This window comes from Xiphophorus maculatus, chromosome 15, assembly GCF_002775205.1.
Source record: "Xiphophorus maculatus strain JP 163 A chromosome 15, X_maculatus-5.0-male, whole genome shotgun sequence".
Lineage (NCBI taxonomy): Eukaryota > Metazoa > Chordata > Actinopteri > Cyprinodontiformes > Poeciliidae > Xiphophorus > Xiphophorus maculatus.
Genome location: NC_036457.1, coordinates 4,461,613 through 4,477,462, shown reverse-complemented (window position 1 = coordinate 4,477,462; position 15,850 = coordinate 4,461,613). Strand labels below are relative to the sequence as shown.

Genomic DNA, 15,850 nt, shown 5'->3' with positions numbered 1-15,850 from the left:
CAACTTCCGGGTCTAGACTGGATGCTGAAGCACGTGAAGCGGGAGTGGCCGCGGAAATTGCGCATGTACCGCATGCAAATAATGACAAATAGAAAATGCAAATAGACCCGGCCGATGTCCCGCCCCAGAGAGCAATATACTCCACCGTGATTGGTAAGTTCGTTCAGCTCCGCACACAACACTGAAAAGTGCCAATTATATCAAACTCGCGGGCCGCACTAACATTAAACTTTCATATTAAGGCGGGGGCCACAAACTATCATCCCGCGGGCCGTAGTTGGCCCGCGGGTTTGAGACCCCTGCGTTAGGGGGTTAACTAACCCGTTCAATGTTATTTAACTGACTAGTTACATTATAATCAATAAACTCAAGTAAACTTTATCAACATTTTACTTGAAGTAATTTGAATAAAAACATTTTATCTTAAGTATTTCACAAATAAAATTATTTTATTTTAAATCGCCTTTTATTGTAATTTGATATCTTAAATCAACAAAAAAATTGAAAATATTTCACACTTTAGTGGAAACTTGCAGCTGAAACTGAATCGAAACGTTGCCTGGAGGTCTGGTGAACTGAAGACAGCTTCCCTCTGGTCACCATGACGACAGGACGCGGTGAAGCGTTCAACGTGTTTAATGAGACACAGGTGAGCCTGAGCTGCAGTCGGATCAGCTGACTGCTCACATGTACAAAATCAACAAGGTGAGAAACTATTTACATTCACAAAAACACAGAGACTCTGAAGAGGAAACGCTAACAGCCGGACTCAGAGTCCCAGAATGCTTTGCAGCAAAGTCCGCTCGTCCCCGCCTACAGCGTCGAGCCGGAACCAATCAGCAGACAGCTCAAAATCATCCTGCTGAGGAAAACAGGAAGACAGCAGTTGGGTCACTTCCTTCTGTTCATCACTTCCTGTGCTTGTCTGTCCACCTGAACCACTTCCTGTTTCCTCCTATCCCAGTCCTCCCAGTCCCTCTATAGTTTGAGCTCGTTGGCGATTTTGGAGGCAATGTTCTTGAAAGCGATGGACGTTCCTGAAATGCGTTTGAAGCGGACGCCGTTGAGCGAGAGGCGGGGCAGCTTGCAGACCTCCATCTCCCATTGGACGAGGCTGTCGGCGTGCCCGTCGCCGTGGACGCAGAGCAGCAGGAAGGCCTCGCGCTGCTCGTAGTCGCAGTTGTTGGCGTCCAGGACCTTCCTGATCTCGCGCATCATGTCCGCCGGCTCCATGGACGACGTGGTCTTCATGCTCCAGGTGAACCTCAGCGAGCGCGGCTTGGCATCCTTGGAGTGCGGCGCAGAGGGGGACGCCGGCTCCTCCCTCTGGTCGGACGTCATGGCGCGGCTGGAGGGAGGAGAAGAAGATGTTAACGTTCTCCAGACGCTGCGCTCTGATTGGCCGTCTCGCTCTACGCACCTGGACCCCTCCGGTCTGCCGTTCCTCTCCGCCTCTGACGGCGCTCTGCCAGCCGAGAGGAGGAGAAGAAGAAGCAGAGCGTAAATCACAGGAAAAACCTGCAGAACAGCTAACAGCAACAGGAAGTGATGCATCCTGACTTCCTGTCTGGTTAGGGGCCGGACCAGCAGCAGGTCCAAAGCTCGGTGCCAAAAATAAAAAACGGTTGGCGATTTATGAAGCTACTGCACTGGAAAGTATTCACACCTGATCCTGGAATAATCAGTTCAAAACATTTTACATAAAATGTTGATAAATGTTTTAATATCAACCTGATGATTTCAATATTTTTATGACTGTACAAATATTTATTCCTTAAACTGAGTTATTTAGTATTATTTATTTTGATGATAAAATAATTTTCTTTCAACAGACGGGAACAAAAAGCTGAACGAATGAAGGAAGAAAATGTAAAGAGGGAAACGAGGAAGGAAGTATTTGGCTTTAGAGGTAAATAATTACTGAAGCAGTATTGTGTAGTTCAGTGGAAGGATGACATTCGGTGCGTACCTCCTGGTGAGCTTGGAGGTGAGTTTGGAGAACAGGTTGGACGATGCGCGGCTGCGGGCCTGGGCCAGCGGCGTGGCGTCGTGGGACAGGCTGGGCGAGGCGGGCGGGCCGTTGTAGGTGGCGGTGCGGCGCTCCCTCAGCTGGCCGCCGTGGAAGGTGCTGCGGCTCGCTGTGCCGCGGGGGAAACGCAGCCGGTCTGGGGGCGTGGCCCCGCTGCTCACACTGTGGGTGGAGGCCCCACCCACCGAGCGCTTAGCAGGCGAGCCGGAGGAGCTGGGGGAGAGGCGGCGGAGGTTAAAGGTCGGCGTGCGAGCCTGGGTGTGACCAGCGGGGGGCGGCGTTACCTGTTCTCCTTGCCGTTGTGGACGGCGGAGGCGGATGATTTGTCGGTGGCGCTGCAGACGTACGTGTTCCTCCTCGTCATGCTGGACGCCTGAAACACAGAGCCGCACCGATTGGCTGCTGGAACCGAGGCTCCGCCCCCCCAAACCAAAAACACTCACAGCGGTTGCAGCTGGTGCTTTCCGGCGATCTGGGATGTCCCCTACGTTGGGGTTGTTGGCGTTGCCTAGCAACGGGCTGCCCGCCTCCCCGGCACCCGGCTTCCTGTTAGAGCCCGGCTTTGGCTCCGCCTCCGTCTTCCTGGCAGCAGCTGAGGAGGAGAGGGGGGGGTTAGAGGCTGAGGGGAGAACCGGATCCGGTCCCGGTTCTGGTACCTTGGTCGCTGAACCTCCTCTGTTTGGAGGAGGAGCGCTGACTCAGCAGGTGGGCGGGGGAATGGCTGCTGGACGAATGAGGCTTCAGCAGGGAGGAGGCTCCGCCCGCATCCATCTGAACATACACAAGGGTCACTTCCTGTTGGGCAGGGCGGGTCTACCTTTTGTTACCGTGACAACTGCTCACCTCTGCGGCCTTGCGTCCCAGCAGCAGGTAGGTGGCTGTGATGTCATCGTACTTCATCTTGGAGAGCGAATCGTTGATCTTCTCTCTGGAGTAACCCATCTGGACCATGAGGTCTGAGGACGACACGCCAGTCAGGGAGTGTGTGTGTGTGTGTGTGTGTGTGTGTGTGTGTGTGTGTGTCCATGCATACCGATCCGGTTCTGGTCCCTGATGTCCAGCTCTGGCTCCACGTACGGCAGCAGCTCGTCTTCGTCGCCGCCGTTGATCCAGCGATCCTTCATGATTTGCTGAAACAGAGGAAAGACGATTCGGACCCGACGGTTCTGAGGCGGGCGGAGCTCTGGGGATGTGCTTTCTGATTGGTTAATGGGCTCTGATTGGCCGTGTGTGATGACCTCCTGACCTCCAGCGTTCCTCTCTTGCCCGGGTTCAGAACCAGGAAGCGCTTCAGCAGGTTCTCGCAGTCCGTCGACATGTAGAAGGGGATCCGGTACTTCCCCCGCAGAACTCGCTCTCTCAACTCCTGCAGACACAAACGCACCGGTCCAAACGGTTCCGGGGTCCAGGAACACCCGGAGGCGGTTCCGGACTGGACGGAGACCCACCTTCAGGTTCTGTCCGTCAAACGGCAGCGACCCGCTGACCAGCGTGTAGAGGATCACACCCAGACTCCAGACGTCCACCTCCGGTCCGTCGTACTTCTTACCCTGAACGCAGCAGCAGGAACAGGCTGACCCAGGTTCTGATGGGACCAGAACCCGGGCCGGGCCTGGGGAAGGTCCGTTACCTGGAAGAGTTCTGGCGCCGCGTACGGAGGCGAGCCGCAGAACGTGTCCAACTTTCCGCCCAGAGTGAACTCGTTGCTGAAGCCGAAGTCGGCGATCTTTATGTTCATGTCGGCGTCCAGGAGGAGATTCTCCGCCTGCAGGAGGAAGAGGAGGAGGAGGAAGAGGGTGAAGAGGAGGAAGAAAAGTAAAAAATGAGGCGGGAAAGGAGGAGAAAAGGATTAGGAGGAAGAGGATGAGGAGGAGGAGACCTAAAACGTCACTGCTGTCCGTGGTGCATTTGAGGCAGCTGGGAAAACGGAGTTACCTTAAGGTCTCGGTGAACGATGTGCTTCTGATGGCAGTACTGAACTGCAGAGACGATCTGAGAGAGAAACGTTCAGGTTTAATCATAATTTAATAATCACTGGTTTATGTAGAGTTTAAGGATTTTACACGTTTCATTATTAAATATTTAAAACAGGGTTTTCCCACAGTGACATACAAGCATTTTCAGAAAACAAACAATTCATTATTATATATTATTTATTCCTGTTATTAATATCTTGTAACTGTACGTTGTACAGCGGGTCAAGGTAAAGTAACACTAACCTGGCTGCTCTAAAAAAGTTACACAAGAATCTCTAAAAACTGTCTGTTAAGTTTTCTGGCTTTTATACAAATAGAAAAATTTATGGTGATTCTAACGAACCTAAAACACAAAAGTTTGATTTAAATTCAGGCAGTGAGGAAACGTCTTTTTATTACCTTTACATTTCTGGTTCCAACTGTAAATAACTTTTCCAAATTCAGGCTTTTAATCAAATTTATTCAAACCAGTGCAGAATTTTTAAGGACTTTACAGAAATCCAACAGTTTCCAAACCTTGAAAACAACTCAATGAAATTCAAGCATTTCAAGGATTTCAAGCACCTGAACCTGAATAATAATAAAGAAGAATATTATTTCACAGCAGATATTCCTGCAGCCCTCTGCTGCTGCCTGGCTCAGAGGCTCTGCGGCAGGCTGACCTGCTAAAACCACCTGCTCTACTTCTGTGTTATGGGATGTCTGCGTTACCGTGGCAACGGGGGGTTTGGGAGCGTTACCTGTCTAAATTTAGCTCTGGCCTCCTTCTCCTTCATCCTCCCATGAGCTACGAGGTAGTCGAACACTTCACCTGCACACACACACACACAGATCAGAGGTGGATCCAGGTGTTTTTCTTTAATCCAGGTGAGTCTGCAGGTGACAGACCTCCGCTGGCGTACTCCATCACCAGGTAGAGCGTCTTCTCCGTCTCTATCACCTCAAACAGCTTCACTGCAGACAGGTAGGACAGGTGGGGCGCTTTAAAATGGTACCAGAGGCCCAGATGAAGCCCAGCAGAACCAGAACCTGTTTGACTGGGTGGATCCAGGCGGATCCAGGTGGCACTCACCGATGTTGGGGTGGTTCAGGTTCTTCATGATGCGAACCTCTCTGAGCAGCTGAGACAGAAACACAGCAGGATGTTAAACACACCCAGACCCGGTTCTGGTTCTGTTAAACATGCTGGACTCGGTTCTGATGCTAGTCTCACCTTCTGCAGGCTGGTTGGGTTCAGCTGGGTCTTGTCGATGATCTTGATGGCCACCTGAAAGGTAAAGGTACGGGTCAGAACTGGTGTCGGTTCTGGAGCGTGTCCCAGAACCGCGTCCGGCCCGGTCTCACCTCCCGGCCCGTCGGGATGTGCCGGGCCAGCTTCACTTTGGCGAAGTTCCCCTTCCCGATGGTCTTCAGCAGCCGGTAGTTTCCCACGTGCGGCGCGTCGTCCGCGGTGACGGCGGCGGCGTTCTTACAGCGGGCGGAGCGGACGGGGCGGGGCAGCGCCTCACCGCGCCCGTCTTCCCCAGGTGCATGCTGGGAAACAAGGAAGCAAAACAACATGGGTCAACCTGAACCCAAACCGTTTGGACCTTTCTGTCAGACTGGAACTTCATCCGGGTTGATGTGAATCTACAGAGCAGCAGAAGGACCAGGAGAACAAGAGGAGGGAAGAGTCAGAGCACAAGAGCGACGCTTCAAGATCGCATGACGTCACCTCGGAGGGCGGTACCGGAGGGACGGGTTTAATCTGAGGAAGGGTTGAAACCATTCATCCAATTATTAAAATTCATCAAGACAAAATTTACGGTTTGAAGCCTCGTGAAATTATGGTTTACTGAGTAAAACATGTTAACTCCAGCTAACCATTAATCGATTACTAAATCAGTTGATAACGATTTCAATAATTAATCATGACTAATGTGATTAATCTCCCTGTTCTGACCCGTCCTGCATGCTGATGCTTAGAGGAGGAATAACGATAAAGAGGGAGAAGAAAATAAATCTGTTTCTTTTTGAAGGTTTCTTTTACATTTCTGGTAAATTAAAGAGTTTAAGACGCAAATTATAGAAACGTGAGGCAGAGATTCTCTAAAGAGACAAATCCGGTTTGAAACTCTCACCTTGAAACTTTGTTTGTTTCAAGGAGGTAAAAATAAATCGGTTTGGCAAATAAACAATAATCGATTCTCATTTATGATTTAGAAACGGCAGCCATGGATTACTTTAGCTAGAAAAACCAGCATGGTAACATCAGAGGCCTTGAAAACTGTTTTATTAAAAACAGATTTATGTCTGAATCATAATATAAAAACCAATATAAACATTAAAACATGTTATGTCATCAGACGGAGGAATAACTTCTTTAATGTTTTTGCTTTAGGTTAAGATACCTGAAATTAATAAATAAATATCCATTTGTCTTTACTGTAGATTTTATACTTATTGGAAATTATTATAGTCTGATAATCCTGAATAAAAAAATTGTTTAAAATAAAAATCCAGAACATAATCTATTTGCCTTTGTGTAAAACAGAGAAGCAACATTTCCTTCTACAAAAACAACATAACTGTGATTATTACAGTAAAAGCTGCGCAACACTTTGAATCATAACAGAGAAATTTAGCAATCACAGAACTTCTTTATGAAAATATCTGATAAAAATCACAAAGCAAAAACAGCAGTGAAGAAAATGTTGGCTAATCATATTTAAAATCATCACTAAAGTATTTCTACATAATATCTCAAAGACATGTTCTTAATGTGGAGCAACTCTGATTGTTTTTCCAGTAAATATTACTGTTCAGATTATTAGACTGGTTGAGAGTAAAACTGATAATGATCAGTATTTAGCCTGCAGTCTGCTGCCGAACAGAAAAATGATGCTGTTCCTTTAAGACTCCAGTGTTAGTCACAACAATAAAGTCAACCAACTACCAGCGGTTCCCACGTCACAATTTTTATTTGTTTTTGTGCAACTTCAAAAGATTCCTGGAAAAGTTCCTTTGTTTTATTTGATACAGATTGTTTCTTTATGGGTCTGTGGTCACCATTATTTAACAAACATCCAAGTTTATCCAGAGGAACTGAAACTCTTAACCTTCTTATCCAACATCAGTGTCTGACCTCACATATGCTCTGCTTGTGGAAACCATCAGAAGAGCTGATGTCATCGGTTTTACTCCAGTTGACGACTCAATACTTTCTGCTAGCAGCCTGTTGAGATTTTAAATTATTCAACAGCCGCCAATGCAGGAGCACCATTTATTTTCCATGGTACTGATTGGCTGAACCCACAGAGCAGAAAATGTTAGCTACCAAAAATGTTCTAAACTGTATGTATTAATGCGTTTTAAGAATATTTGATGTTTTAACTATTAGAATAGATAGCTCTATGTGTCTCAGACAAGTCAAATGTATCTTATTGTGTCCTTTCAGCCAGCTGACTGGCAGTGCACAGCAACAGTTGCTATGGAAACTCATAGAGATAAAAACACTTTGAGCGACTAGAAGAATGCGAGGAAAGTTTTGACAACCTTGGTAAAGCTAGAACAGGCTGGAATAAAAACAGATTTCTACCAGAACCCTCTGGATCAGATTCTTAGTCCCTGGCAGATTTTGGAGCGACAGATCTGGGAGTTGTGATCAAATGGATCCGGACCGAACCTCCAGGTTCCGGTTAGAACCCTCAGGACTCCCACTGGGTCTGGAAATGTTTCAGAAAACACCGGAAACGCTCCTAATAGCCGTTTCCTCCCTGATGCTCGGAGATCAGATGATTCAGCTGAAGAGGAAAAAGTTTAGATGCGTTTCGGTTCTGACCCACCTGTTCGGTGTCCCGCTCGTTGACGGTGGGCAGAGGGGTCCTGGTGGACATGATACCCAGGTCAGTGTAACGGAGGTCCGGTCATGAAGCCGCCGCCGCTCCGCTCCGCTCCGGAACACCTGTCTCAAACTTAGCGGGTCAGAAAGTGACGTGCTGCTCCGGCTTCGGTTCGGTTCTATCTCAACGAACTCCCTCGCGGCATCACCTGTCTCTGCCCTGGGTTACCTGTCCCGGCTCGGCTCGGATCCTTTTCCGGAAGTTTATAACTGTCATGGATCCAAACGGAACCGGAGCAACAGTTCCTCTTTAACGCCGAAGTTAGCCGGGGAGTTAGCAGCCAGAAACCTTCCGGTGCTGGGACTTTATTTCGGGGAGAGAGGAGGTCCGGCTCGAGCCGCCGGCCTCTAGCTCCGGTCCGCTTGGTGAGACAGTCCTGGTTCGGTCGGTTCGGCTGAAATTTGGTTCTGTCGGATTCTCCTCATACTCTCAGCTAGGAGTCAGCTAGCCTGAGCCAAGATGGTGGACTAACCCAACCCTACGCGCTGACGGCAAGTGACGTCAGACGCTACGTGTAATATGATTGGTTGAGGACGTCCAGCAGCAGCGTTTGTTGTTACTAGGGTGACTAGAAAAAACGTCGGGATGACGTTGAACCCCACCGACAGGGGCGCAACCCGGGAGGAGTAAAAGGGGAAATGGAAATGTATATTTATAAAATACAATACAACGAGTATCAGGGTCAAAACAGGAAGATATTATGAGAATGCAGTCAAAATAATACAAGAATAAAGTTAATATTATGACAATAAAGTCCTAATATTCACAGAACAAAGATGTACAATTACAAGAAATTAAGTTGGTTTAATGAGAGCAAAGCCTAAATAGAAAATTATCAAGAAAGAAAAACAGGCAGTCTGGAAACTAGAAACTAAAAAACTTTGGGAACGTTGGTTTAAACTATTCATTTAAGCACACACACTCCTTACTGAAGTAATTATGAATAAAAGGTGTCAGATATGTCCTTAAATAAACAGGAAAAAGCGCCATTTAAAGGACAACTGACTGGAGATGATTTAATAAATCAGTTAAAAAGAAAACTGCACTTTTCTCGGTCAAATGAATCAAGAAAAACATCTAAGAAAGAACAACAAAGTAGTTTACATTTAAGTTCCTTAAAGTCTAATTTTCCCTCTGATTCTTCTTCTTGGACGGTCCTTCAAAATAAAACCAGATTCCTGAACAGTTCTGTCTCCAACCAGCAGAGGGCGACAGTCATCCACTCAGTTACTGCTTTACTTGCAGTCTTTCTGGTTTTAATCTGAACTAGACACATTAAACAAAGGCTCGCACAAATATTTGAAGAAAAAGTACATGTTGTCCGTTAGAAACATGCATTATGTAGCCAGTTATACACATGAATAATACATATGAATATATATTTTCACTACTTGAATTTGATCAACTTGTTGGTTTTTACATAAATCTTATTGCGTTTTCTTCACTCTAGTACAGATTTCAGTATCTGGGAGAAGTCTTTGAACTTTTAAACATTAAATATTTCTGACCAAAGCTGAATTATTCCTCCCAAGGAAAATCAGATTTGTACTATTCTGTGCATGAGTTGGGCTTGTTTTTACGTTTCACAATAAAATTATGGTCATTTTATTAACAGTGAGACTTTAATGGAGAAAAACTATTTATAATAAGAACGACATTGTGCCTTTAAAAAGCTAATGAAAACAAACTGAAAATATAGATTACAACTTTCTTTATTTTAACTGGCAGCCATCATGTTATGCAGTTGCTATGACAACAATAAACAAGACACAACAATACTAGTACAACTATCGCTCATTTACAATTTTTGAGTCTTAAGCCTGATAATAAAAACAAGGCTTAATCAATCCGACCCAACTTTCAACAAGATTTAGAAATCAATAGTTATAGTTTTAATCTTTTACTTTTTCATGTTGTTATAAATAAATAACCACAAAAATCAACAGATCCCCACATTTTTTCTGAGTTTATCAAAACTTTTTCTCAAAATTGACCAAAAACATTTGGTGACCGCTGTCTCAGCCTCACCTGATGTCAAGTTATAGTGCATGACTGATAGAGTGATTAATAAAAGAAAACATTTAACATCATATATTAGCTCAAATATCGTAAAAATTCCTTACAAATATTTCTAAATTAGCACCACAAAATCTGTGATGATTGCAGAAAACCACAAAAACAATCCTGGACGGACTGATTAGTGTGAAAAGATGTTCAATATTATGTTATTTTAAGAATTATTGAATGCTGAAACACCTATATATTGATATTTTAACAACTGAAATGGTTTTTATCAGTACGATCTGGTGCAACAGGCCCTGTATGAACATTCAGATTTTGGCCCAAAATGGAAATGAGTTTGATGCCCTGATATTTGGGATAAAAACGACTGAATCATGGACTATTTTGAATGTAAACAAGAATAAAGAGTGAGATATTTGGTGGTGGAATGATGCCACTCCACCAGCAAAGGAAGACTCTGTGATGTCACTGGCGGTGCAGTCTGTGATGTCATCAACTGCAGAATTGTATGCAACACAATTCTGCATATTTTTCATTGCTTGCAATATCACTGACCAGTTCAGACGTGCGCAAAGCTCTTTAAGGTAGTTTACCAATCGACAACTTTAGTGATTGTATTGAGGAGAAATGTTTCACTTATTTCAGCAATACTGCAACAAAATGATGGGACCCCAGGCGAGAACGGGAGTCCAGCAAGACCCCCAAGGCAGCTTCGCTCCTGCACATCTGGATATATTAGATGAGGAAACCCACAGACTGGACTCCAGTCTGGAAATGGAGAGCGCCGGGATAGAAGACAACCAAGACATGGCCGACCTGGAGGCGGAGCTGGAAGAGATGGAACTCCGGCTAAAACAGCAGGAAGATCTCAGAGAGAGATTTATTAATGAGATCAAAGAGACAAAAAGAGAACTTGAGAGACTGGAGAGAGAAGAGAGGGAAGAGATGTCCAATGATCCAAGAGAACTTTACGCTGCAAAGAAGACCTTGCAGCAGGAGTTTGAGGATTTAAAGGTGGCCCACCTCCTCAGCCGGGAAGCATTTGTTGCTGGAATACAGGCTGAGAGAAAGAAAACTGAGGCTGTCCAAGAAGAACTGGACCAACTTAAGACTTCCTACAAGGAGCTGAGATGTAAATATGATGCAGACATTTCTCTGGTAAGGCAGGAGGTGAAATGTGAGAAAGACGCAAACAAAGAAAGGCAGAAAGAGACTCTGAAGCTAGTCAACAAGCTGAAAGCAGAGAAGGAGGAGCTCTTCCTAAAAATGGCTAGAGAAATCATAATACTGAGAAAGAGAGAGAAGCAGATGCTGAACAAACTGGATCAGGTTCACATTTCGCACGAGGAGATAAAACGTAAGTTTGAAAGAGACATTATGGATTTAAAGCAGGAGGTTGAGACATACAAGCAGCAGGTAGAGCAGGAGAGAAAAGCTCACCTGGAGCAAAGAGAGGAGGAGAAGAAGCTTCTAGACAATATGAGAGCTGAGAAGGAGGAGCTCCTCCACAAAATGTCAGGAGAAATTGAGACATACCAGCATCAGGTAGAGCAGGAGAGAAAAGCTCACCTGGAGCAAACAGAGGAGGACAAGAAGCTTCTAGAGAAGCTGAGAGCTGAATATGCCATCCTCCAAGAAGTAACAACATCAGAGAAGAAAATCCTGCAAGAGAAGGAAAGGAGTGCCAAGGCTGAGCTGGAGAATGTTAACAGTTTGTACATGGAGCTAAACAGTCGGTTTGAAACCGAAGTAACTGCATTAAAACAGCAAGCAGAAAAACACCAGGAGGAGCTCATTTGTGTAAAAAATGATTTACAAAAAGCGAGAGACGATCTGCTGCTGGCCGACAGTCTGAGAGCCGAGGAAGAAGGTTTCCAACAACAACCCATCACAGTTTCCCAAGAGAAGAAAGAAAACTCACAGAACCGAGTTAAAGTATTAAATCAAGAGGTTTCTTCAGAGGAGGATCTTTCAGGAGAACCTCTATCAGGTTCTTCCATGGATCCAGAATCCTCAGAAGAGACCGAGGTCGCTGGAGAAACCATCCTGGAGGATTCGGACAATCCAGATGGTAAAAAGAAAAAGTCTAAAAATTCATTTTGGAAGAAGGTACGACACACTCTGGGATGGCAGAAGCCAAAAAAGAAACAAACAAGTGAAGACCAACAAGAACGTGTCTAAAGTTCTTGATTTTGATATTTATAGAAGGAGAAAGACGTGCAGGAGACGAACCGAGGACTGGAATCAAACGCATGGAGGTTGTAGCCTCTGTGAACGGGGCGCCATGCCACGCTCCGTCAAGACCAAATTTAAAAAGTTTTATCCCCCATTGACAAACTAGAAAATAGATCCCTTCCCAACCCAATTGGAAAAAACGTGGGCAGCACGGTGGTGCAGCGGTTAGCGCTGCATCTTCACAGACACCATCTGTGTGGAGTTTGCATGTTCTCCCCGTGTTTGCGTGGGTTTTCTCCGGGTGCTCCGGTTCCCCCCACATCTCCTAAAACATGTAGGTCAGGTCAGGTGGTCACTGCAAATTGCCCCCAAAGACTTTAAGAAGCTCCAAACACATGTGCAGCTTTATTGTTAAACTTTAAAATTAATTGAATTAGCCGTACGTTAGCGCCGCAGCAACACTGGGCTCAATTTTTATAGCAACGTATTGATTTAAGAATTAAAATTTCTTCTTTTAATAATAATGATTTCTGTTTATTTTCACTGTATTTGTGCTTTTATGGTTTGTCCTTTAGTTTACCGTTTCTACTCACTTTTTATATTAAATTGCACTGAATTGTAGCTTTTAAACTGTTTAAATCTGTATTTTAAAGAAGATTAGCAAAAGGATCATGCAGTGGCTGTTTTAGTGCGACTGGGGCTCAGTGGGTAGAGTGGTCGTCTTGTGACCAGAAGGTTGTAAGTTCGATTTCAGCTTCCTCAGCCACATGTTGAGCTGCCCCGGGGCGGGGCACTTAGAGGCAAGTTGCCCCCCAACCTGCATGTCGGTGTGAATGTGACTGTAGTGTGAAGCGCTTTGAGTGGTCAACATGACTAGCAAGGCTCTACACAAGTTCAGTCCATTCACCTGTTTTTCTTTGATAAATCCTGTTTTTCTTTTTATACCAAACATAAAAAGGTTGATTTAACAGGTTTGGATTCTTCAGGTTCCAGGATGTTAAATGAAGATTAGAGTTTAATCTGTACATAATATTAGATGATAATTGTAATCATAATTTAATACTCCGGACCCTGAAGAAGCCCAAACTTGTTTTATCTGGTTTGTTTGTTATAAGAAAAAAACAGGTTTTATCAAAACTAAAAGTTACTGTGTGATCTTTCAGTTAGTCTTTATTTAGAAATACAGATTCAAGATAATATTAGAAACTTAACAAAAAAGTGCAATTTAACATGAAAAACTATAGAAAAGGTAAAAAGAAGAACAATCCATGAAAGTATGAAAACAGAGAACTTAATCAGAAATCATTTCCACTACAGGAAGAAATCAATTCTTAGATGAATATTTTGTAATAAATATGAAGCTTTTGTGTTGTTGAGCTTATGTTCTGTCTGCTTGTATAAAAGAGAAGGAAAAGGGGCTTAGAAATGAATAATTCAATTATTTTTTAAACCAGATTTATAGTAAAACTGTAAATTATGTTTTGTTTAGGACGTTACTTATAGGTTTTGTTTGTCAACCTGGGTTTAATTCCCAGTCCTGGGGAATCTGCTGCATGTCATTTCCTTCTCTCTCCTCCCAGTTTCCTGTTCAGCCTGTTAAATAACGGCCTAAAAAACTTTATTAGAGCCTAAAAATCTTTTTTTTAAAACTACAAAGATACATTTCACCTCACAACTGGACCAAAGGTCAGAATTTGCTTCCCACCACATTGAGTTTGTTTCCTCATCTTAAAAAAACAACTTTCTTCCTCTCTCTCTCATTTTCTCTCTGTCTTACATAATTAACAGGTTACTTCATATTTACACACACACACACACACGCACACACACACACACACACACACACACACACACACACACACACACACACACACACACACACACACACACACACACACACACGCACACACACACACACACACACACACACACACACATTTACACGTCCCCTCCATGGGCTGCCACCTTATCGTGGTGGGGGGGTTTGAGTGTCCCAGTGATCCTAGGAGTCTTGCTGTCGGGGCTTCATGCCTCTGGTAGGGCCACCCAATGCAGACAGGTCCAAGGTGAGGAACCAGACCAAGTGCAGCCCAAAGATCCCTTATGATGAAAACGACCATTGGAAACAGTGGTTCTGCTCGCCCGTACATGAGGTCCCACCCTGGAGCCAGGCCTGGGGGTGGGGCACGTTGGGGAGCCCCTGGTGGCCCGGCTTTAACCCACAGAGCCCGGCCGGGCTCAGCCCGAAAAGAGCCGATGGGTTCTGGCTAGAAATAGTCGGACTCGGGGCGTGCTGTGGTGGCGCAGGGGGTTAGCATGCACCACGTTTGGAGGCCTTAGTCCTCGAAACTAAAGCCTCCGTTGAACCCTGTCGCGGGTTCAACGACCTTTGCCCCCTCTCCTCGCCCTCCTTCCTGTCTGCCTACTGTCAGAAAAATACGAGCCACTAGCGCCGCAAAAACTCTTCAGGTTGGATGTTTTCCCACCCTGGAGTTGCCCCTTGTGAGAGGCGCTGGGCAGGAGTGAGCTGACTTGTTGCCTCCCGTCTTGGTGCCTGTACGCTGGGGTGAACAAGAGGACAGCCTCTCCCTCTACCTACGGGTTTGGGTCGGGTTCTGACTGTTTACCCAGCCTTTTTAAGTCCTTGGAGGGGGTACTGGAGAGTGCCCCTCCTGGGAACTGCCTTGTTATCCTGGAGGGGTTTTCTCCGCAGGGTCTCTGGGCTCCCTTAGAGAAAGGGTGAGAAGCCCAGAAATCCAGGAGTCCTTGATGTTTATACATATATCCAGGGTTTCCCCCAGCGCATCTGCTGGTGTCGGCCAGCGGGTGACCCGTCAGTTATTCAGTTGGCGAAACCTCAAAAAAGCAAATAAACCGGCGACCCGCCAGAACCGCACACTGTAAGAAGCACAGGCGGGATCTTAGAACTACGGGAGGTTCAAACTCCACTCATTCATGTTTAGCTTACAGAAAAACGCCAACCCGGGAAATAAACAAAAGCAAACTGACCAATCAGATTTAGGCTTTGTGCCCCACCTCACCCCCACAGACTCTACACAGCTGTGTGTACAATATCTTTGGACATAAAATATCTTTTTTTCTCCACAATTTTGTTAATAGTAAAGAGGGTTAGATAATAAAACAAGAATTATTTTCTTTTCTTTTTTTATTCAAAGGAAAATCTCAAGGTACCCAGTTTGTCCAGCCGTGCAGCTGCAGCACTGATCCAGACTCCCAGTCACTGGTGGGCAATTTAGAATCAGACAGAAAATCTCCAAAAGGGAATCAAACTTAAAACTCTGAACCAAGAACTTCTGATCACAATATAGCAATTAACCATATCTGCCATGGTAAATTATTACTGATAACTACTTTGAGTAGTCCCTAACATTAATATAATCAGGCAGCATGTAATCATATATACATATTGTATATATTATTGTTATAAAGGCTGAGCCAAGAACATTTATGTCTGTATCAATAAGTAGCCCTTCGTGTTACTCTGGACCCGTGAAGTAGCTCCCAGTCTGAAAAAGGTCGGTGACCCCTGTTTTAGACATTTCAAACCCAGAAATTGTCAAGGTTTTTTTTTGCTGTTGTTTTTGGGGGTTTTTAAAGAATTTTTTTTAGGTTAATCTGAAAATTTCAGAGTTTTTCTAACTTGTTCTAGACTTTTGAAACTCAGAAATGTTAAAGTTTTTTTTCTACAAAATTTTTGAGATTAAGTTAATATATTTTCTTTAGCTTTGTAATGGAAATTTACTCCT

The 15,850-nt window shown here is 44.8% G+C and overlaps 1 protein-coding gene across 3 annotated transcripts; it reads right to left on the bottom strand.

Annotated features, from left to right (window-relative positions):
* Positions 1 to 620: 620 nt before the first annotated feature.
* On the bottom strand, positions 621 to 8,374 carry LOC102237397 (MAP/microtubule affinity-regulating kinase 3-like). Of its 3 annotated transcripts, XM_023348052.1 has the most exons (18): positions 7,830 to 8,374; positions 5,350 to 5,538; positions 5,219 to 5,272; positions 5,078 to 5,126; positions 4,894 to 4,959; positions 4,746 to 4,816; positions 3,965 to 4,021; positions 3,660 to 3,794; positions 3,478 to 3,579; positions 3,276 to 3,395; positions 3,063 to 3,159; positions 2,873 to 2,985; positions 2,686 to 2,800; positions 2,473 to 2,621; positions 2,314 to 2,402; positions 1,970 to 2,242; positions 1,421 to 1,465; positions 621 to 1,348 (listed from the first exon to the last, which is right to left on the bottom strand). In XM_023348052.1, the coding sequence occupies exons 1-18, from the start codon at positions 7,878 to 7,880 to the stop codon at positions 979 to 981; spliced, it is 2,145 nt and encodes a 714-aa protein (XP_023203820.1). In that variant the 5' UTR covers positions 7,881 to 8,374; the 3' UTR covers positions 621 to 978. The 3 variants fall into 3 exon arrangements, with proteins under 3 accessions (XP_023203820.1, XP_023203819.1, XP_014330460.2); XM_023348051.1 differs by having other exon boundaries at positions 621 to 1,465; XM_014474974.2 differs by lacking the exon at positions 1,421 to 1,465.
* Between the last annotated feature and the right edge of the window lie 7,476 nt (positions 8,375 to 15,850).